General features: G+C 35.3%; 1 protein-coding gene across 6 annotated transcripts in view; it reads left to right on the top strand.

The window, feature by feature from the left end:
- The window catches only part of MTX3 (metaxin 3), a 28,483-nt gene extending 6,000 nt beyond the window's left edge, over window positions 1-22,483 (top strand). For 2 of the 6 annotated variants that reach the window (XM_026717544.2, XM_087927192.1), the window contains 6 exons: window positions 1,659-1,751; window positions 5,866-6,048; window positions 8,553-8,629; window positions 10,864-11,021; window positions 11,282-11,370; window positions 14,425-16,563. In XM_026717544.2, coding sequence (XP_026573329.1) covers window positions 1,659-1,751; window positions 5,866-6,048; window positions 8,553-8,629; window positions 10,864-11,021; window positions 11,282-11,370; window positions 14,425-14,538 — 714 coding nt within the window. In that variant the 3' untranslated portion in view covers window positions 14,539-16,563. The other 4 variants (XR_015742331.1, XR_015742332.1, XR_015742330.1 and 1 more) reach the window with 4 other exon arrangements.
- The last annotated feature ends 1,146 nt before the right edge of the window (window positions 22,484-23,629 follow it).

Here is a 23,629-nt window from a genome sequence, read left to right as displayed (position 1 = left end):
TATTGTTGAGAAAATATATATCAAACCAGTGTCATTAAGAATTATGGGCAATTTATAAATATAAGTAAATCAAAAAATAGCATCCATTTTGAAAAGAACCAATTAATAAAAAATATGAAAGTTAAATAATTTGATAACAGGTGGATCTCAACGTATGGCTACAATTGGGACTGGAATCTCTGTTGTTGAACAAAAGTGCTCATTAAACAATCAATCTGTTCATCAATTCTACTGGAGGATTTAAGCTTCACCTGGATCTAAATCCTCCTGGGAGGCAGTTCTTTGAGAGCAAAAGGGAAGGTTTTAACTCTACACAGGTTGAAATCCTCCTGGCAGGCAGCCCTTTTGCTCTGGAGTGTTCCTGCAGTCCACTAAAAGATTTCAGCTCCCCTTTGTGCATGGAGGGGAAATCCTTTGTTGGGGCTCTTGAAATGCAACCATATGACTGTGTGGGGCAGCATGGCGTTTATTATGGCCAAAAGTGCTTCACAGACCATAAAGTACATTTTCCAAGGCTATTGTAATTTTGAATAGTTGTTAAATGACCTATTGTAAGTTGAAGACTACCTGTAAAACAGCTGACAAAATATAATTTAACCTACTTCCTTAACTGTAGTTCAAAGCAAGCTTGTTTCAGCTCCAGTAATTTATTGGATTCATTTCAATAATATGGAGCCAACCACCAGAGAGAACTGAACTAATTATTGATGACATATGTATCCATAATGAAAATTTCTGATGTTTTAAGAAGTAGGAAGGACTGAATGAGAGTAGATGGTCCTGTTAGTTGTTTGGATCTAACAACCTGGCTTTAAAATTCAACAAACAGACAATGTAACATTGTTTCCTGCATTTAATAGTCTGAAAGGAGAGCAGCATAGCAACACAATTTAGGATGCATTGGTATTTTGTAACCTGCCTGAAAGATAAAACACATAAAGACTCCTTAGGAACAATAGCATTGTGTTGCAACCCATGCAGTTTAACTTCCTCAAAGCAAAACACAAACAAAAACCTAGCCCCAAACACAACAGTTATCAGCAGAGAGCGGTTAATGTTTAACTGATTCTCCCTCACCCTATGTCTGGTTCCCAAGACTAAAAAATGATACAGAATGATTCTTCCAAGCAGATTTATGTATTGTTCCGTACCCATCGACAAAATCTTGCCAAACTGAAGCAGGCTACTACCTACATGAAGATATACTCTGAGAATTATTAGGGAGGAGCTGTCTTTACCCTCCTTCTCTCACACAAATTATCTGAACTCAGTTGTCTCTTCTCTGGCATATACTTCCAAATTACATTCCATCATATCTCACCTCACTTGGCTCTATCAAGTGACATTAGGGATGAAACCTTTTATTGGCCAATGCATTCTGTAGATCTTTTTAGCTTAAAGAGTTTTTTAAATAACAAACACAAACCAGCTGTAGACATCAGAACACTCAAAAAACTCCATTGGTTGCAGTTTCAAAGCAAAAACTGAAAATAGAATTTTCCATGTTCAACATTTCAAACAGGCATTTCAAGTAAGTAGAAAAAGAAAGAAATGCTATTATTATTCCATGTGTTTAGTGAAATATAAAATGTGTAACTAACTTCAGTTATTACATCTATTTTCTCTTCATATAACACTCTGCTGCCTTTTTTTGGCAGAAATATAATGCTGATTATGACTTGTCTTCAAAGGATGGAGCTGATACACTGGCATATATTGCACTGCTTGAAGAAAAACTACATCCTGCTATGGTAAGAGCCAACTACTCTCAACTTGCATTTAACCACAGCACAGTTATTTCCTCTCCATCCTCAAATTATGGCCTTCAACTTCTCCCTGATCCACAATATGACTGACAGACTTAAATTGTACTTAGCAAGGTTGTTATGTTTCACTATCCTTTATATTGGAGGTGAAGTCAGGTGATTAGCAGTGGGCTGACTGGACATTCCAAATTTCTTCCTGTTGATTCCCCATTCTGTCACCATTCTGTTACCATTCTGTTATTTATTTCCTGCTGAGCTGAGAGAATTATTTTAATTCCTCACTTTTATATTGATGTAAATATATGCATGTATATTTACATGTAAATATAAGGAAGGGTGCTTATGGTCAAATTCAGCCTAAATATAGCTTTGTGTTTTCATTGGATGGATACCTGGTGCTGCTCAGGGAACCTGCAGGTGTGGTAGAAGTTGGGGGATTTGTTTTATTATGGCACTAAAAAGTTTAGTTCATATTTTTGTGAATACTTTTTCTACTGACCCTACTGGTTCCTCAAGGCTATAGTAACATGACAGTGAAATGAAAGACCAGGAATTGTTCTCATGAAAACCAGCATTGGAATGAATTGACACTTTACAGATATTTTATGCCAGAATGGTTTGTTGAAACAACAGCACACAAACAACCTAAAGCCGTTCAACAGAGCCCAGTGTTGCACTCTTTCCATTTCTGCTGCAGCGACGCAATTGGCAGGTGTTTCTCTTTACTTTGTAACATGTTGAAAAATAGGGACAGCAAAGCAGTAGTACTTAGCCAGTCTTTTATCCAGTATGCACTGCAAATGCGTAAGCGATACTAGAAATCACTAGAATTCACTAGTGATTTAGAAAAGCCAGGATAATGTTAGGCACTGGTCAGTAAACTTCACGTTTACATAGGTTTGCACTAAGATAAGGATCAGTAGATAATACTTTTTAAAATAGGCATATAGAGCTACTACATGTGCCAAAGTTAATATTTTGTCATTTTAACATTGAAATTATGTGCCATCAAGTTAGAGTTAATTCTTAGCATTACATAGATTGATTTTCTCTATGACAATTTGCCCCTAAACTGGTTGTTCAAATTTTCTAGTGATGCATCAGTTTTACAGCTAGTTATCCCTTTCTTCTCTTTCTTCCATTTTGCTCAGCATTAGCTCCTTTGCCAGAGTTAGGATTTCATATAATGTGTTTAAGGTAGCATAATTTGAGCCTAGTAATTTATGTCTTGAGAGAACTCTTGGATGATTTATTCAATGATCTGTTTGTTTGCTTTCTTGACAGTGCATGGTATTTGCAGGATGCTTCTCCAATGCCAGAGTTCAAAATTGTCAATACAGTTCTGTTCCTATCCTGCTTCTTCAAAGGCCACCTTTTGCTTCCATAAAGTGGCATAAGGAATTACTGCTAGCACTATTTCAATTTTTGTAGTATAAACACATCATGGCATCTTTTCAAGGGCCTTCTTAGCCATTCTACCAAATACTAATCTGTAGTGTTTTTCTTAACTATTTATTCTTTTACGATGGATGGTGGATTCTAAAAAGCAGAAGCTATCACTTCAATATCTTCATTGTCAATTCTAAGGGTTGTTTTTATACCTGATGTCATTAATTTAGTTTTCTTTTTATTTAATTTTAATTTTTACCATATTCTTTGACTTTTATCATTAGAGTTTGCAGATTCTTTTTATTTTCAGCTATCAAGAATAATGTCATCATTTTAATACAGGTTGTTATTGATGTTTCTTTCTCCAGTTTTAAAATCTCATCTCTTTCAATGCAACTTCCCTTAATATATATCCAGAAAATAGGTTAAAGGTACATCCTTGTTTCACTTTTTTGCCAGTCTGGACCCAATCTGTTTTGCTGTGTTCTGTCCATACTGTGACTTCTTGGCTCTGTATATAGGTTTTACATTAGAACAATATGATATTCTGGAATCTCCATTTTTCTAAGCATGTTCCATAGGTTGACATGATTAACATAATCAAAGGCCTTTCTAATGGATCACATACTAACTTTTTGGTATTCTGTGGCTTTCTCAATTATCCAGCATGCATCAGCAAAATGTCTCATGTTCTTTGGCTTTTTCTAAAGCCAGCTTGAACATCTGGTGTTTGTTTTTCCACTAGGGTTCTAATCTGTGTTTGATGATCTGAAGTATTATTTTGCTAGGATGTGAAATTAAGGATATTGTATGATAGATGTGTGCACATTATTAAGTTCCTTTTTTTGGTTTTGGAATGTAGATTGATCTTTTCAAATATATTGGCCACTCTGTCATTTTCCAGATTTGCTGGCATAGCTTGGTTAGAACTTTCACTGATTCTTCTTTTATTGTTTGCCATATTTCTGTAGGTATTCCATCAGTTCCTATAGCCTTCTGACTTATTAATGACCAGGGTGCTGATTTACTATAATGTCATCTTCTAGTACTAAGATTTGTGTAAATAGGGAACATGTTTCAAGGTATCTTGAATGTTGATATTTCTACTGTGTAATATTTCAGTATGCTCCTTTAATCTTTGATCTTCTGATAGTGAGACAGTTACTATCTGTCCATTGGCATCCCTTAGCATACCAATTTGAGATTGAAACTTTCTTCAGAGATTTTTCACAAGATTATCCTTTTTAAATGTCAGTTTCCATCTTCTGTATCTTTACAGATGTAATAGTGCTTATGTCTCTTCTTAAAAGCTCTCTGAAACGCTTCTTAAGTTCCTTCCTGCGGTTTTTACCTTTCTTGGCTTTAGCTTCTCTTCTCTTCTTGGCAATCTTGATGCTTTTTTTTTCCTGACATCCAGTTTGTGTGTTTTTGTTTCTTCATCTTTGGCAGTCTGTTTTCACTTTCCTCTTTAGCCAGTTCTTCTGGTTCTGTGTCAATGACCTCAGAACTTTAAAGTGATTCCTGGTGTTAACACTCTGTAAAAATGGTAGATCTATGTTCATATTGTGGAAACTGTGTGTCTTTCTTGTTCTTCTTTAGCCCAAATTAGAACCTGCACATGAGTATTGTAGTTTTTAATCAGTTGTAGTTTTTAATTATTGTAATTTATTGAAGTTTTTAATTGGAGGATCCACACCCCTACCTCCTTTTTAAAAAAATCTTACTGTCAGTGAGCAATCATGCCTTGGCCACTCCAAAGCAATGCAAACGCAACAAAAGTGCTTTTTCAAGAGGCAACTGGACTTAATCAGCTTTGTAAGTTACACTTGTGTGGCCTACTTCTAAAAAACAATAGTTCAGCTTAAGTCTGGACTGTGTTACTTCACATTGTGAATGGTGATTTGATTAAAATATTTCAGAAAGAAAACTAGAAGGTGAAAAGGATTCTATGCTTTATTTTATTAAAATATATGTTTTCTGTAAGTGGGTCAGACAAAACATGTATTTGCAAATGCAAAAAAGCAGATGAAATTAATCAAGAAGCAGTAGTATGCAATAGTTTATTAGTTTTCAAAACTATATTTTATATTGTATTTATATTGCAAAGTGGCACAAAGCAAAAAAACCCTACAAATGTTCTTGACATTTTTATTACATGTAGGTTTCTGCCTAGTTTGTAAAAATGTGGCCTGTGATATCATAATCATTAAGCTAATTATGAGATTGTTTGAAATTTCAAAGTGACATTCCCAGATCATAATGTTATTGATTTTGATTTTAGTTAGCATGTTTCATGAACCCTGGCATTATGATATGTGGTGTTTGAACCAAATTTCTGTGGCTTGTTCAGCAACTGTGATCAAAACAAGTTATATGTTAGTGTGATATGTGCTCAACTATTATTATCATGTATGTTTTTCAAATTAAATAGTTTTATAGCTTATATACACAAATTATATTTCAGGAAGAATATGCCCTTAGAGGAAGAACAATGTTACTTCTAGTCATTTCATTATAATAAACATGCTGAATTTCCCTAATCATAAATCTGGACTATGTATATGTATAAACACTTAGATTTTTAATTTAGAGGTAAAAGCTTCAGTAAAAAAAATCTGCATTTTGTTTTTAAGAATTAAAAAAATATTGTAATCTTTATAGACTGTGACTTCATTCTTGAATATTAACATTCTTTATCTTCATGGTACAGCTGTATACTTTTTGGATTGAAGCTGATAATTACTATAATTTGACAAAACCGTGGTTTGCTTCAAGGATTCCATTTCCATTGAGTTGGTACCTACCTAGAAAGATGTCCAGGGATGCTCTTAATAGGATCTTGCTGACAAAGGGAGGGCCTCCACTCTATAGCATCACTGAAATAGAAGTTCAGGTAAATTTCTTAGTTAAAATCTATGAAGATGCACTATCACTGCATGATAAATGCAGTATTGTTTACTATTCTACTTTATTAGATGTTTAATCTTTGGAATGTAGTGGTGTCTTGTTTTGTTATTATTGTTATTTACAGAATATTTACCTTTCTATCAAAACAGAGTATACAGTCTTTTCTTGTGTTTACAGATGATATATTCTTTTGAGAAGAACCCTAATTTTGTGGGAGAACACCTTCATTTTTCTCAGCGTTAAAGATCCATTTGCTTTCTAAACCCTCCTCTAAATCCCTCCTCCTTCCCGCACTTCATTACTAACATTAAAAAAAGATTGATCTAATATGATGCTATACAAACTAAGAAAAAATGTAACTTTGAAGGCATTCCAGATAAGTACTTTGTTTATACCTTTGTCTATTCCAAAGCATTATTTTGGAATTGAATCTAAAGCCCTGCATAGGCTTTTTTTCAAAACAGAAATTAAAACAATAAGTGAAAACAATCGTTTACCATACAGGAACATTTTCCAGAGCTTTTACATAACTTTCTTTGCCACTTTTGCAATCAGTATGAGAGAACTCTTGCTACAAAAGTAGTGCTCAAAAAGCATCCACCGTTGTTAAAGCACTTCACAGACTAGTTTTATGTGTGTTGCTAAAATTCCTACCACTTTTTTGAAACCTATGACCAATATTTCCTCTGGTATGTTCCATGTATTGGAATGTAATATGAATTAAGAGTTTACAAAAGAGACAGCTTGAATGTAGTTTTCCTTGGGGTTTTGTTTTTCTATTCTATACTCTTATAACCCATTAACATGATACACAAAGCAATAGTGTTGCTATTATAGTACACTATAATGCAGTAGAACCTCTGGTCACAAATGCTTCTGTCCATGACCAAATTGGATTCCAACCAAAAAATTCACATTTTTTTCGCAGCCGATTTCCCCTTCCACGCCATTTTTTTGTAAACACCAAAATTCCCAAAATTAGGCGTGGGTCACAACCAAATCAGATTGAGACCAAAGTTATGGAATGAATGATGGTCTTGACCAGAGGTTCTACTGCTAATAGTAGAGATGCAGCCCATGAGTTATACTCAATCCCCAGTACATCTGTGGGTACTAAAGCAACATATTGGATTTTTTAATTTATTTTTGCGGTTGGAAAGTTTAAAGGCAGTATGGATAATTTGTCCCCAGAAACTTCCTGAAGAACAAGGTAGTTTAGTCAAAATTGGCACATTTATAAAATGACACTCTAATTTTAGCATTAGTGCTTTGAAATCTACTAATACATTTGATAACTTGCTTGAATGGAAAAATACATTCAAGATATGTGTTTTGCTGCATTTTGTATTAACTGAAGCATTACAAAATTCAGGGATTTTGTGTTGAAAATTATGGTAGATAAATTAGGTTATCAAGAATGAGCAACTTTTTGGTGGCTGAGGGTTGCACAACATTTTTGGAGAGCTCAAGGAACATTGTAGGTGGAACAAAAATGCAACATGGAGCTAACTTTTTTCATTAATTTTTGAAGGATTCTTAATTTTGTAAATTATGATAGGGCTAGGGTATCACATTCACTCCAATTTGTAGTATATTTACTATCTCAAAATACAAAATACTCAAAATACTCTTGATATGTAAGTAGAAATAATATGATAATAAAATCAATCAGCCACAGAGAAAAATAGCAATAGCATTTATATTTGTATACCACGCCATAATACTTTACAGCACTCTCTGGGCCATTTACAATGTCAGCATATTGTCCCCAACGGTTTGGTTCCTTATATTACTGACCTCGGAAGGATGGAAAGCTGAGTCAACCTTGAGCCGCATCAAGATTGAACAAGGCTGTGGGCAGAGTTTGCCTGCAATACTGCATTCTAATCACTATGCCACCAGGGCTCCTATAAAATCCTACAAAAACAGAAAATACGATAATATATAATGGAAAAAGTAGAACTGTGATACTGTTGTTTCCACAAACAACAGTTCTCAGAACTGTTTTAAGATTAATAAAGATATTCTGTAACTGTTGCATGAGGAAGCAAATGACAGCATATAAGAGATGGTGTTATGCAAATAAAGCAACTTATGCAGTTGTGTTAAACATTAAGACACAATAGCACGGGTCTCTAACTTGCTGCATCACATTGCCATCACGTGACATTTTGCAACGTTTTCCCCATTCATGGAGTTGGGGTGGATGTGGCCTGCACATGACACATCCAGCCCACAGACCACCAGTTTGACACCCCTGCACAAGAAAGTGCTAATAGCATTTGCTTGATGACATCATCCTGTACATGTCATTTTGGCCACATTGTGTTTGGCTGCAAGTGGTTGTGTCTGTAATGGCACATTTTTTAACATTGTGATATAGAATAGATAATGTAAAAGTTAACACTTTACATCTATTATGGAGACACTGCATTGATTTGAAATAAGTACTGGAAACATTTTGTGCAGATGAACTTTTCTCCATTTTAGATCTACAGGGATGCAAAAGAGTGTCTTAATCTTCTGTCAAATAGACTAGGCTCATCTCCCTTTTTCTTCGGAAATAAGTGAGTACAGAATATTTATGATGTTTGCAAGGCATTTTAATGCTACTACATTTTGTATTTAAAACTATGTTAAGACTTTGTTTGACTTGCCAGTTTTTAGAATCAACACTTGTTCAACAACTGATCACCATAGACTAAATGATGGCTAATTAATAAGAATTTTAAAAAGAATTCATGAACAGTTTCCTTCAGATTCTATATAAAATGACATACTCGTACACTGAATATCAGTGGCATAATTATCCACAATTTTGAATCAAAAATGCAAGTTACAACATACATTCTCAAACAGGCTTAACAATTATTTTAAAAAGCCAAGTTAATCACCAACATAGTTACTACATGTCCTTTGATCCTCAACAGGTTACATACGGCTAATGTGCCCATTTCTTCCCTCTTTCAAACAGGCAATTGCCTCATTGATTACCAATTTAAAATTAAATTTCTAGAACCCTCTCCAGTTTGTGGAGGTTTTTTTTTTTTAATTAAATTCTAAATATCAGAAGTCTATTCCTCTGCATAATAAAGCGGCTTTCCTGCTAGGGCTCTATTTTATGGTGCTTTTGATGAAAGCTTTAAATTGCTAAAACTAAAACAATGCCTGTCGAGTTATTTTCAAGGTTATAGCTCTCAGATCCTGCTCTCACCTTCTGTGTGTTTTCATTTCCAGTGCATTGCATGCTAAAGCATTGTTGATTTTTGTATAACATTCAGGATGCTGTTTTCCTTTAATCATGGAAAATCTTCTTTTTTATAAATAAATTCATGTGGAAAAAAAACACATTCATATATCTGAATCAATAATATGGCCATGGAAGAGATTTATATACCTTGTCTAAACCATATGGATTCCAATCTAGATTTTCTGGGCCACATGATAAAAGGTTTAGCCTGAAGCCACTTTCATCTGTTTATAAGAGGGTTAGGCTTACCGATGACTTGATGTTTGCTGATGAAATGTAGAATATATTATCAACATCTGTCTTAAAGCTATTCATTTATCAATTCCTTGATATGAGGACCAACTTCTGGCATTGACAGCTGACATTACTAATAATAGGCTTTACTCTTCAGAAAAACTGCTGCTTTACATGTACAGCCTGCAGCTAATTGCAAATGCTTAGTTGAATGTTGTAATTAATTGGTTTAAGGTCATTTGATGAAGACAAATCTTGACTGATCCTTCATATTTAGAAAAAACCTTGAACTAACTGGAAAAATATTGAAAACAAGGACTAGGAAAATTGCAGGAACAGCATGAGGAACACAAACATAAACACTGTGTACAATGGTACAATCATTAGCTTACTCTGTCACTAAATACTGCACACCCATATGGGAAATAAGTTGTCATACTAACATGAGTGAAGTTTATCTTAATGATACAATAAGAATAACATCCAGAAACCTCAACTTTACACCAGTTCCATGTTCTTTATTACATTGTACTACTACCACCACCCAATTCATGTGATAACAGACATTTGGAGAGTGGAATAAAATAAACAATCCATGGACTCCCAAAGATCTACCAAAACATAAAATATTAGATTCTCTATCTTGAACCAGGCTTAAGTCTTTGGAATAACATACCACAGTCTTATAATTTAGATGAAGAACTGTGATCAAAATGGATGACCCTTAAGAACTATAGCCAAACAGATCACATAGAGCCAATAAAACCCAGAAATGCAGCTGCCCCCCAAAATACAGAGTCATCTGAAAAGAATCAGGACTGGCCATGTTAAAACTAAGGCAAAGCTGTTTAAGTAGAGGAATGGCTGAAAGCCTGCAATGTGTCTGTGATGCATTGGAACAAATGATGATACACATAATCCAAGAAAGTCTCTTCAGGAAGTTTCAAGGCACCTGGGACGATCTCATTGCAGCAACAGTAGAAGCAGTTAGATGGCTTACTTCCTTAGATATTGAACTATTTCATCTATCCTATTGCAATTTTGTGGGGCCATATTGTAACAATTTTATCATAATTTCACCCTAATTCAGTATTTTATTTCATCTACAGTATAAATTGTCCACACACTTTACATACAACTTTTTGCTGATGCTTATTCAAACTTATATAATATGATTTATTAATGTTGTGTATCAGTGATTGCATGACTTTACATGTTACATTTTTACAAATTCAAAATTTTCAAACATAACATTCTACTTTCTGAAACTGTTAAAAGGAATTTGAGATAACAATGTCATATATTTATTATATCTAGACCTACAACTCTTGATGCCTTCGTGTTTGGTTTTCTTGCACCTCTTTATAAAGCACCATTCCTTAAAGTTCAGTTACAAGAACATCTGAAGCAGCTTCCTAACTTATGTCACTTCTGTGATGATATTCTGAGTTGCTACTTTAGACGAAACTTCTCAGGTAAATGATACACTTGTCCCTACACATATGCATCTTGAAATCTACAAATGCTTGTTTGCACTAAGTCTATACTAGAAATAAATTCTTCACCAGAAACCTTGGAATCTGCCTTATAAATTTGTAAGGGCTTTAAACATGGTAAAGGTTTAGGACTCCATTAACATATCTTATATGATGCTTTCTCTGTGAAAATTCTTGAAATGTTTGTAGAGATTCTTGGTTGCTTCTAATTTTATCTTCTGTGTGTCTTGCCTATTTAGGGACCTCTTCAGAGGGACAAGATACAGTTGATGCGAATCTCCAGAAACTTACACAGCTTGTGAACAAGGAATCTAATTTGATTGAAAAGGTTCTTGTTCATCCTGATTTTCTAACTGATAGATAGAGGCCAGAGAGTACTTTTGACTTTAATCAGCTAAAAAGAGAAAGAGAATGAGAGCCAGGCTAGAAAAGAGCCCCCAAGGAGAGCAGAATCCATTCCAAGAACCGAGTGTGAACAGCGTGTGACGCATCTGGCCCATGGGCCTCAAGTTTGACAGCCCTGCTCTAGAGCGTGCTAAGCAAATAAGGTTGAATAAGTAGTTTGTAGATATAAAAGGTTTCAATTTGAAACTCTCAGCTGAAAGTTGATTATTGCATCCATCTGTCTGTCGTGACTGACAGATTTCAGCTTTAGCTGACTCTTAAACTGGAAGCACAGATTATACAGATAAGTCTCAGTCTATTAAACTAAGATGCTTTTTTTTTCACCATGATGGTATCCACCTGAAATCTGTTTTCTTATAGTTTAATTTTATTATTTTTGTCCTATTTTCTAAACAAGTGAACATTTATTTCTATCTCTACATGAGAGCCTTTCAAATACCTAAAGATAATTATCATATTTTCCTACAACTTTCTCCAGGAAAAACATATAGAAATCCTTTAATTATTCCTCCTACATTTTTCTTTCCAGGCTTCTTATCATATTGGTTGCGTACCTCTGTACATTCTCAAATATATCAATGCTCTTTCTAAAATGTAGTACTAATAAAAGAAAAAATCAAGGAGAAAATGCAATACCTAGAATGAACTCAACACAGTGTTCTACGTGCAGTAGGAAAAATCAACTAAGGTGATCAGGGTTAAATTTCCTTTTGGGCATTTGGAACACCACATATAATTCTATATAATTTAATACTAGGAAATTAGCAATATATCTCCACAAATGTTTGACCTCTGACTGCATATATAAATTAATGAGCATTTGATGAAGTGCTTTAGCTTCAGCAGCATTGTGAGCAGGACAGGGTGTCTTAATAACTTCCACTTGAAATTAACAGCCCTAAACTACACCTGGGATTCAATAGAGAAGTATAATTCAAATATGACAGCTAACTATGTGTTCTCAATTATTTCAGTAAATAATAAAAGTATGATAAGTAAATCACTTAGTAATATTCCATGAGATGAAGGAGTGGTTCCATAAATACAATGATTATCTGTCAAAATGATTAGAAGCAGTTATTTCCTAACAAGTTGTTGGATTGTAATGTAAATTAATATGAATTAATTAATAATTAAATTAATATTGATGGAGACACTTGAGATGCTTGCTCAGTCTTGGTTTCATTCTGGTTATTTATTCCAATCAAGTGATATATTTTCCTGATAGTTTTTTATTACAAATAGAACAAGTTGAAATAGATAATCAAAAAGTGCAACAGAGAACAAAAGTATTATTAGTTTGGTAAATTAATTAGCCTTTTGATGTTAGTACCCTTCCACCTGTTAATCATTTATAGCTTGGTTTGTGTGGGAGAAAGTTAGCAACTAAGATAGAGCAATCAACTTTCAAGTATTTGTTTCTCTTTGCAGACAAATTCTTTTTTAAGCATAACTTTAGACAGAAGATTTGTAGCTTCCTGTTTGGCAGAAGCCAGAACTCTATGTGCTTTATATAACAGTAGATATTTAGTGGTTTGTCAGAATCAGTAGAGGGAACAACTTTTTAAATGATTGGGCAATGCTCAAAATTGCTATCTGACTCTAATTTTCTTGTTAAATAAATATTTAACAAGCTCATTTCCTGTTTTGTTATTGGCAGATATTTTAATTTTATTAGTCGTACATTTTGCTCTCGGTTGTTTGATCTTAAGGAAATAGTAGTATTACCTCTGAATGGTCAAGAATATTGTTTCTCATTTTTCCACTTCTAAACTGCTTTCTTATCTGATGGGAAGCTGCATGATTTTACACTTAAGTCCCTGTGACAGGGGAAAAGAAATTTGTGTAGATAAATTGGAAAGCTAGCTGTCATTCATATGATGACATAAAATGAAGCATACAACAATGTTTAGTCAGGTCAGCTGACTGAATCAGGTCCACAAAATCAGAACATGGTGAAAAAGAGGGATGAATTACAGAGAATTGAACAGGAGATACTTTAAAAGTGTATCTCATAGATACTCTTTAAAGCAGCGGTCGACAGCTGGTGGGTCACAGCCCACTGGTGGCCCGTGAGAAAATTTTGGTGGTCCGCAAATAAATCTCACCCTCAGAGCATCCCCCCAAAGCAATTAATCCAGACTGTGCAGAAACACAAGGCTGTGCCGCTCACATGGCCCACGGGAACCTGCCCACTCACTCCTTACCTGGCAAACTTGCCTGCTAAATTGCTATTTTTCCTTTTTCCGACCATCATCTGTTCTCTGTGCCAGGAGATTTAGATTAGCTATGAAGCAGGAAATGGTTGGATTTCTTGCTTTCTAGCTAGTCTTTAGATCTTCGGCTCTGCTTTTAAGCACAGCTGAAACTCCCTTAGGACTGAAGGTTCTATTATTCAGTGCAGACTCATGGCAAGCAAATTTGAGAGAGTGAACTAGCTGATGGCAGATAGATAGATTATAGAATGATTCTGTGAGCAACTCTGCCTGCCTGCTTTGCCTGCTTTTGGGTAAAAGTTGCTCTTTTTTATAAAAAAATAAATATTTATATAAATATTTATAATATTTACATACAAGCCATGCCCAGCCAGTCACATGATAACCAAGCCACACCCACAAATTAGGTCACACCCACAGAACCCTGGGATTAGTGGTCCCTGCGATTTAAAATTATGAGTTTGGTGGTCCCTGAGGTCCAAAAGGTTGGCGACCCCTGCTTTAAAGGATCACATCTCCATTTTTGTTAATGGATAAATAAGAAATAACATACTTATTAGAGTTAAGCCGTTGAAGTATAAAAAAATATGCATGGCATTAATAAGATAATTTATTGAACTCATTAGTTCTTGAACTCAAGAAAATTGCACTATTGTTTATATAATTAATTTATAAAATAAATGATTGGACATTACAATGTGGACAGTATTAAAATTAATTTTCTTCAAACATCCAAACTGGCCTTTATGTTTCTTTTGCAGATGGATGATAATCTTCGCAAGAGCCCTCAGCATCCTCCTCGTAAGCTGACAGCTGTCAAACTTTCTACAGCCGAGGAAGGAAATAATTCACTGAATCAATTGTCACCCTTATAGTTTTTTAATTTCATATTTATACATGTGTTCTGAGAAACTGTTCATCTGTAATCAAATTTTGCACTAAACTTTTGTCTTTATGAGTCTATGGCAAACAATAACTTGACATGAGTGCAGGTCCATTCATTTAACTGATTTAAAATACACCTGTTAACATAAGAAAGATCACTAGGTTATTGTAAAATATGCTGTTTAATGTCACCTTTAATGCTGCCTAAAGCTTGCCTTTTCAGGTCAATATGTCTTGACCAAAAGGTAGGATTTCATTTTTTGGGAATTCACTAGATTAAGTTTTCAGTTTTGACTGCAATCATGTTGAACCTCAGCTAGTATATCAGAATAGGTACTTGATCCCCACTTTTAGCATTGTTGTAGCTTTCTACAATAGCTCAAAAATTGAAATTAAAATATCAGCCTGTTAACACAGAACAGTGAATAGTGAATGGTATTTGCCATTTTGGAACATTTTGTGCAAGCAATGGTGAATATATGAAATGTATGCTATTTTTAAAAGAATATAGTTTTTTTTAAAAAAACTAGTCTTACTGCCATTGTCATCTTGTTTCATATTTAAATATTTATTCAAATCTAGTTTTGCAAAGAACAGGCCTGGACAAGCCTGATTAGCTGCCTGAAAGTATATTGCATACAACTTATCGTCATTTTTACTGAGTCCTTTTTCCCCCTACTTTATTCTCTCTTACTCATTGACACCTTTTTCATGTTTCTCCAGCAATTTCAAGTTCTCTGGAATAGGGAAAAACAAGATGAAGTGAAGAGAATGTCCTTCAAACTCCATTTCTGATTTCAACCATAACAATTGGCATTACTTCTATTTAACCTGTTTCGTGCTAGAGGTACAATTGATTTTTGCCGTAAAGCAATACATCAACCCCAACCTGAATGACCTAGCCTTTTCTCTGGGTTAGAATGTTCAGTTAATGAATTGACAGGGTACTGAGCATGTGCAGTATGTTGATCTTTGCAAATGGAGTTCTTGATAAGCATGGGTTTCCCCAAGTAGTTGAACCAAGAATGGTAGAGAATAATCCACTCAGAACTGCTGTATATAGAGCTCTGTCCTTGACACTTTCTTGTTACAGTTTATTTATTTATTTTATAGGATCTAAGGGTTTAAAGCACGTATGACAATGTAATAAAAACAGCAACAGAGAGAAGTATAATGCCATAACAGCACACACAAAATAGGGATAGAGCTTGGCATTTCCTGAAAGCCACTAAATCAGGCTCACTTTGTAACATCTGTCTATCATAGTACTGAGAAACATTTCAGCTTAGCAGTAGTTTTGCCACAAATAATATAACAACACTAATAGTCCAAATCAAAACTAGACAGTTGTTTAAGAGTCAGGTGGTTAGGGATTGGCTTGCAAAAGGAAAGAATAAAGTAAGTTGTATAAGAAGAAAGTGGATATTAAAATATTTAAGCCTTGAGATATTTGAATAGTGTGGAGTTTTGAAGGCACATCTTACAGAGAGGTACTATGAATATTTTTGTAGCTGCTTGTACCTTTTTGTACCTGGGCCTCTGTAACCTAGGTAGTGCCACAAAATAACAGTACTCTACCATGGAAATCCGTAAAACTGATGAAATAAAATACGGAAGGTTACATAAACTTGGGGTGTGATCTAGGCAAGGGCCTTTCACTGATACTCAAAATTTAATTCTGAATTAAAGCAACAGAATATTTTTTAGAAAAGGACTTAAAATGCCATTTTCCTTTAATTGATTTTTTTTGTGGGTATCTTAATTCTACATTTTTCATATGTAAACAAACAGCTTTCCTTTTGTTTGACTTTATTTTGCCAAATCAAATCTACTTTTCTCTAAATTACAGCGTATTCAGTGAATGTAGAGACATAGTTGTCTGAATAAGTTTGTAAATTTTGTATATAAATGTACTTACAGAATATTACTTTATAAAATAAAGAATGTAGCAATCTATCTTGTATTTATAACAATATTTTTGGATGTCTTAACAAGAATAAAATTAAAATTTCATGTTACTTCTGTAGGTGTTTCATTTGTTGTCTGAATCTGCAGATGCCTGTGCAAAAAATACCTGTGAAAGGAAGTGTTAACTTTTTTTCTTGACAAGCGTTTTTAAACAAGGTAGGGCTTCTCCCCCCCCCCCCAAGTGTTCATAATACAACTTGACCATGAAAAATTTCAAAATCCGCCTAGAGACAAATAGAAATGTACAGCTTCTAACTTTAAGCCCTTTGACATGCCTGTCACTCTACTAAATTTGATTTTGCTTCTTCTGCTAAAAATAATAGATTATCCTGATTACTCATCAGAAAATTTAATAATGTTTTCTTTATATAACATTTGGAGGTCCCTGAAGTCTTACATGTGGCCCTGGGGCCTCAGGTTATGCACCCCTGCTGTGTTCACACAGGTTCAGGTTTACAAAATAGAGGCCACCTTCAAGGCTGTGGGAACTCTTCATCTAGGAAAAAAGAGCAAGTGAATGCTACTAGTTGATCTCAACGGGCCACTGTGCATTTTTAATTAAATTATCAATATTCTAAGTTTCCAGAAAAGTAGCCAAACTTCTTGTAGCAATTTATTTTAGAAGTTGGATCTGACAAAAGTTCAGTTATTTTTCATTTCTGTCATGAATTTTTTAAGTTGGATGTTTGTATTATAACATTTTTGTTGTTATTCTACTGTCATAATAAAGCAAGCAAGCAATGGAATCAAATATATTAGTACATTTTCTTCAGAGATTACTATGGTCTAGCAGTAGGATGGTGGTGGTGGTGGTAATGATGACAGCAACTATACATTTTCACAATGTAGTTTATTGAGCTTTCTGTCTGGTCCTTTAAATAGAATTGTTCAATTCAGATAGTACACTCAATCAAGCTCAGACTCAAACAACATAGATTAGGAATGTCAAATTCACGTCATCACAGCAGCATCATGTGACGTATCGCAACTTCTTTTTCCCTTCACTAAACCTGGCATGGGTGTGGCCAGCATGTGACGAATCTGGCCTGTGGGCTGGGAGTTTGACAGCCCTGGCTTAGATGATATATGAACTAGCTATTCTAGTTTATATGGCAAAAGGATGTTATATGAGCTTAACTAATTGTGGCTTCTAAAATCACGATTATACCAACTATAATTTAATAGGATATGTGAACCAATGTATTTACTGTAGCTTGCCTTTTATCTCTTTCTCATTCTTAGAGATAATTCTATAGGATGTATTTTGGAATCAGACTGTAAAATCATGACTGATAACCCCAACATTCAGTAATGTAATTATGGTTCTATAAGCAATTTTCATTTTGCATTATAACTCTTTTATATCTTATTTGCTACTGAGTGATGAGTCTAAAAAGCAGTTTTGGGGAAGTCAAAGATTAATGATATCATTAACAGGATAAGCCTGTACATCTGCTTAAAAATAAATTCCATGCATTTTGGTGGTACTTAATTCTTATAGAGTTAGAATTCCATCCTAGCAGAAGTTACAGTCAGCTTTATGGTCAGGTTTTGGGTTTAAATGCTGAACATTTGTGCAAATAAATTGCAGTTTTTACAACTGTTCTCTTGCCAGAGGAAAAATCTCTCTTGAGGAAAAAAAATCCCTGAGGTATACAAAAAAGGGGGTTTTAGGGCAATGTTTGCTATTTTCTTCCACAAATTGAATTTCTATGTTAAAAAAATATATTGTCATGCCCTTTAGTAAACTTTAGAAATCGGAGCTTTTATTATTATTCTAAATGACACTGTTCGCAAAAAGCAACACAAACAGTTATCAGAATCTAATTTATTGTTTTCCTGTAAATTATATTTTTGATGACAGATGTGTTTTATATTGCTATGGTTACATACCTGTTAATGTTATGCTATTCTTTTTCCATTTTTTCCAGACCAAGTTCTCTTGTGCTACAACAGCTGGAGAAAATAAAGTATTTATGTCCTGGCTTCATTCAAGTGGAAACAAAGATGGATGGCAGGAAACATTAGCTGGTCAGTTGATACTGCACATACAGTACTGTAAACTGTACCCGGGCCTCTTTTTACACAACACATGTATGCTGAGCTTAGAGAATGGGAGCCTTGACAAGACAACTTTTCAGCATTAGTTCCCAAAATGATTAATATCAAATTCTTGCATAAAGAAGCTTTTTGGATACTGATATTTTGATCAGTTTTTATTTTCTGGCTCTTGTTCTTTCATTCTGCAAGTCTTCTTTGTGGTCTTCACATATTGTTAAGTTAATTAACTCAGTTGCTGCTCCAGAAAAAACACAAGAAAGATAAATATGCTGCATTTCCTCTGAAGCTGCTGGCAGATGTTTCTCAATTGGCAAGAACTCCTCTCTTGTCCACTTTCTGGTTCTGAAATAGTTGTTTCCTGAATTGAAACTGCCGTGCCAACATTCTTTCATTGTTTTTTCACCACTTCGACTTAGCCATGCCCCCACACAATTTTTTCCTCTCCACAAAAATGCACTGAGGGAAAACAAAAAAGTGGGACGGTAGTTTTCATTGATTAAATTGTGAAGCACCACGTGATAGAAAAAATGCTATTCAGAGTTTGCGGGAAAAGCCAGTGGTCATGTGGAAAAGACAACCCTCATTTTCTCTTTTTTTTTTCTAATGGCAGGATAGTCCAGTTTGTACTTCCCTTAGTATACCAGAAAAAGGCATAGAAGTTAGGCCACTGCTTCCTCAGCAGAGGCAGCCCTGACTATTGCAAGAAAAAAAATTGTCAACATAATGATGTCTTGTCGAGACTCACTTTACTAAAGCATGTGTTTTGTGATACAGAAATTAACTGCCTCATGGAAACGAGTGAAATAGCTTGCTGGAAATCCCAAGAATTCTATGCATAATTAGTACTATTCAACACATGAAATAGGATAGTTTTTGACAGAAGTGGAGTGTTGGACATGAGAGTAAAGCTGGGCTTGGTAGCTTGCATCCATCTGGATCATTCCAGATGGTTTGATGTCAATCCCCATTATTTAATAGTAATAAGAATTATAGAAACTGGTGAGGATGACAGTTGGAGGTCAATACATCTTAAAGGTATCAGCGAGGTAAACGAGCAGGAATTTTAAACAGACTAAGGAATGTGGGGGGGGCTTCTCTCACTTCAAGCTTTCTAACTAATTTACTCTCACTTGCAAACAAGGTGGATGAAATACATCTCTTAAATATATGGAATTCTGATTTCTACAATTCAGCAGTTCTCTGTTTTACTGAAACCTGGCTTAATCCACAAATTCATGGGGTCAACATTTCCACCCCAGGATTCCAGATATTTAGATCAGACAGAATTGAGGAGACATCAGGTAAAACCAGGATGGAGGATTATGTTTATATATCAACAACAGCTGGTCTCAGGATATAACTATAATATATAAATTCTGTGATGAAAATTTAGAGTTTTTACATATCAACTGCAAGCCATTTTATTCTCCACGTGAGTTCTCATTTCTCCTAATAGCTGTGTATGTTCCTCCACAAGCTTGTGTAAACAAGGCATTATAAACTCTTGCTGATCAAATTATGGAGGCTGAAGCCAAACACCCAGATTCCCTTCACATCATTTTAGGGGATTTCAATCAAGCAAATTTAAGGAAAGAGCTCCCAAAATATTTCCAGCATGTAAACTCCCACCAGAGGCAAAAATACTTTAGACCACTGCTACACAACAGTAAAAGATGCTTATAGGTCTTTACCATGAGCAGTTGTGGGACACACTGACCACTGCATGATTAACCTTATACCTGCCTACAGACAAAGATTTAAAACCATGAAATCAATTATTAAATCAGTGAGGACTTGGTTTGATGAGGCAAAGCTGAAGCTCCAGGCTTGTCTTGATTGTACTGATTGGAATGTTTCTGAAGATATCTCTGCAGACCTACATAAGCTCACAGATACTGTAACATATGTCAGCTTCTGTGAAGACTTATGTGTACCAACAAGGAACCTGAAAATATATAATAGTAATAAACCTTGGTTCACAGCTAAACCTAAGCAGAGACAGAATGCTATACAATCAGGCCAGAAACATATTAACAAGAGATCATAGCAGCAAAAAGAAGCTACTATGAAAAGTTAAGGAACCAGTTCTCAACAAATGAACCAGGAAACATGTGGAAAACTCTTAAAAACATCACTGGCTACAGCAAACCTCCTTCCCAGGCAGAAGGAAATCAACAACTAGCAGATGACCTGAATGTGTTTTACTGCAGGTTTGAAAGGAAACTACAGCCACCTATCTCCACAACCCCCATCTCAAACACACCAATAACAGCCAAGCCTTCTACAACTGGCCCCAACCCATTGGGTTCACAAACTGGTGATCACAGAAAAAGAAGTGCAAGTTCTATTACATAGACAAAAGCCAGGAAAAGCACCAGGGCCAGACAAGATAACTCCTTCTTGCTTAAAAGTCTGTGCTGACCAGTTGGCCCCCATCTTCACCTGAATCTTCCAATAGATCACTAGATATGTGCTGTGTTCTTTCCTGCTTCAAATGCTCTACTATCATCCCAGTGCCAAAGAAGCCCTCTATCAAGGAACTGAATGACTACAGACCAGTTGCTCTAACATTTGTAGTTATGAAAATCTTTGAAAGGCTTGTTCTGTCCCATCTGAAAACCATCATGGATCCGCTGAGAGATCCCATGCAGTTTGCATACCGAGCAAATAGATCGACAGATGATGCTGTTAATATTGCTCTGCATTACATCCTACAACACCTTGAATCTTCAAATACCTACACAAGGGTCCTCTTTGTAGAGCATTCAATACCATCATTCCAGACATTCTTCTAAATAAATTAAACCAACTAGCAGTACCTGAACACACTTGTAAGTGGATCATAAGTTTCCTAACAGATAGGAAGCAGTAGGTGAAGCTAGGCAGAATCACATCTGATACCTGTACAATTAGCATGCCCCCCCCCAGGCTATGTGATTGGTGATTGGTCTCATTCGAGACCACAATGAATCCGCATACAGACAGGAGGTTATACAACTTGCCTTGTAATGTAACCGGAACAATCTGGAACTGAACACACACAAAACCATAGAAATGGTGGTAGATTTTAGAAGAAACCCTCCCATACTACCACCTCTTACAATACTAGACAACACAATATCAACAATAGAGACCTTCAAATTTCTAGGTTCTACTATATCACATGACCTAAAATGGACACCTAACATCAAAAATGTCATCAACACACAACTAAGAATGTTCTTTCTGAACCAACTCAGAAAGCTCAAACTGCCCAAGGAGCTGCTGATCCAGTTCTACAGAGGAATTATTGAGTCTGTCATCTGCACCTGTATAACTGTCTGGTTTGGTTCTGCAACCCAACAGGACAGACACAGATTTCAGAGGATAATTAGAACTGCAGAAAAACAATTACTACCAACCTGCCTTCAATCGAGGATCTGTATACTGCACGAGTGAAAAAGAGGGCTGTGAAAATATTTACAGACCCCTCACATCCCGGACATAAACTGTTTCAACTCCTTCCCTCAAAACAATGCTATAGAGCATTGCACACCAGAACAACTAGACACAAGAACAGTTTTTTCCCAAAAGCCATCACTCTGCTAAACAAATAATTCCCTCAACACTGTTCAATTATTACGAAGTCTGCACTACTATTACTGTTAATCTTCTCATCGCTCCTTATCACCCATCCCCTCCCACTTGTGACTGTATGACTGTAACATTGTCGCTTGTATTATGATTTATTTTGACTGTTTCCTAGTATGATTTGATTGCTTATTGTACCCTATGACTATTAGTAAGTGTTGTACCTTATGATTCTTGATGAATGTATCTTTTCTTTTATGTATACTGAGAGTATTAGCACCAAGACAAATTCCTTGTGTGTCCAACCACATTTGGCCAATAAAGAATTCTATTCTATTCTATTCTATTCTATTCTATTCTATTCTATTCTATTCTATTCTATTCTATTCTATTGCAGGTGCTGATTTGTTTGGAAGCAGCGTCTCATTCCATACTGACCACTGAATTTCATGAAGCACTGGACAACACCACTGAGTTGTGTAGAATTTATCTGAGATTTATGATTTCAAAAAATCGTAATAATATCTAGAGCAGAGTAAATAAAAGTCCCTGCCAACTATAAAAGCCACCCATTTTATAAAATAACTTTCAGATAAATGCCACAAAATAAAAATATGTTATTTTTTTATTCCTCCCCCCCCCCATATTTATACCCAACACAAACACTTGCATACACGCACCCCACTTGCCTTTATGCCATATCAAGAAGTAAAACTAGCTGCACTTTGGGTTACTTTTTGGATAGGAAGCTTTAATGTTGCTTAAAATTGGGAGCATACTATAAAATAGCCAGTTTCACAAGGATTATTAGTCTGTCTTAACCAGACACTTGTAGATATATATTCATAAATTAAACCAGAGTATGTAGTTTTCAACTACTCTGACATCTAAAACCTCTGATGTAATATTAGATATTAGATCTAATAATACATATTATGTAAATATGTATCTGTTAAGAAGATCTCTAACATGATTAATACCAGTAGATGAAATAACATGGTCAACATTTTGGCAAAATAAGATATAGGCTAAGAAGAAAACATAGTGATAGCAATAGCACTTAGATTTATATACTGCTTTATAGTGCATTACAGCCCTCTCAAAGCAGTTTACAGAGTCAGCCTATTGCCCCCAACAATCTGGGTCCTCATTTTACCCACCTTGGAAGGATGGAAGGCTGAGTCAACGTTGAGCCTGGTGGAATTCGATCTGCCAAATTGCAGTAGGAGTAGTTTGTAGTACTGCACTCTAACCACTGTGCCACCAAGGTGCTTCCTTCTCTCATCTGAGGACACTCCTCCTTGAAGGCTTCTCCTTAGTGTCTCCAGTTTTGGCGAAGTCGAAGTGATAAGTTCATAGTCATTCTCCTTCACCTTTGCTCTGTAGACTTGGCCGGAATTATACCCACACCAGATGGTCTCTGGGTGGGGCTGGATGCTCTTCACAGCTCAAACAGAACGGGCATATCAGGTAAGTACCAAC

This window comes from Pseudonaja textilis, chromosome 2 (genome assembly GCF_049901715.1).
Source record: "Pseudonaja textilis isolate UNSWEBS1 chromosome 2, rPseTex1.2, whole genome shotgun sequence".
NCBI lineage: Eukaryota > Metazoa > Chordata > Lepidosauria > Squamata > Elapidae > Pseudonaja > Pseudonaja textilis.
This window is presented reverse-complemented; position numbering and strand designations above follow the sequence as displayed.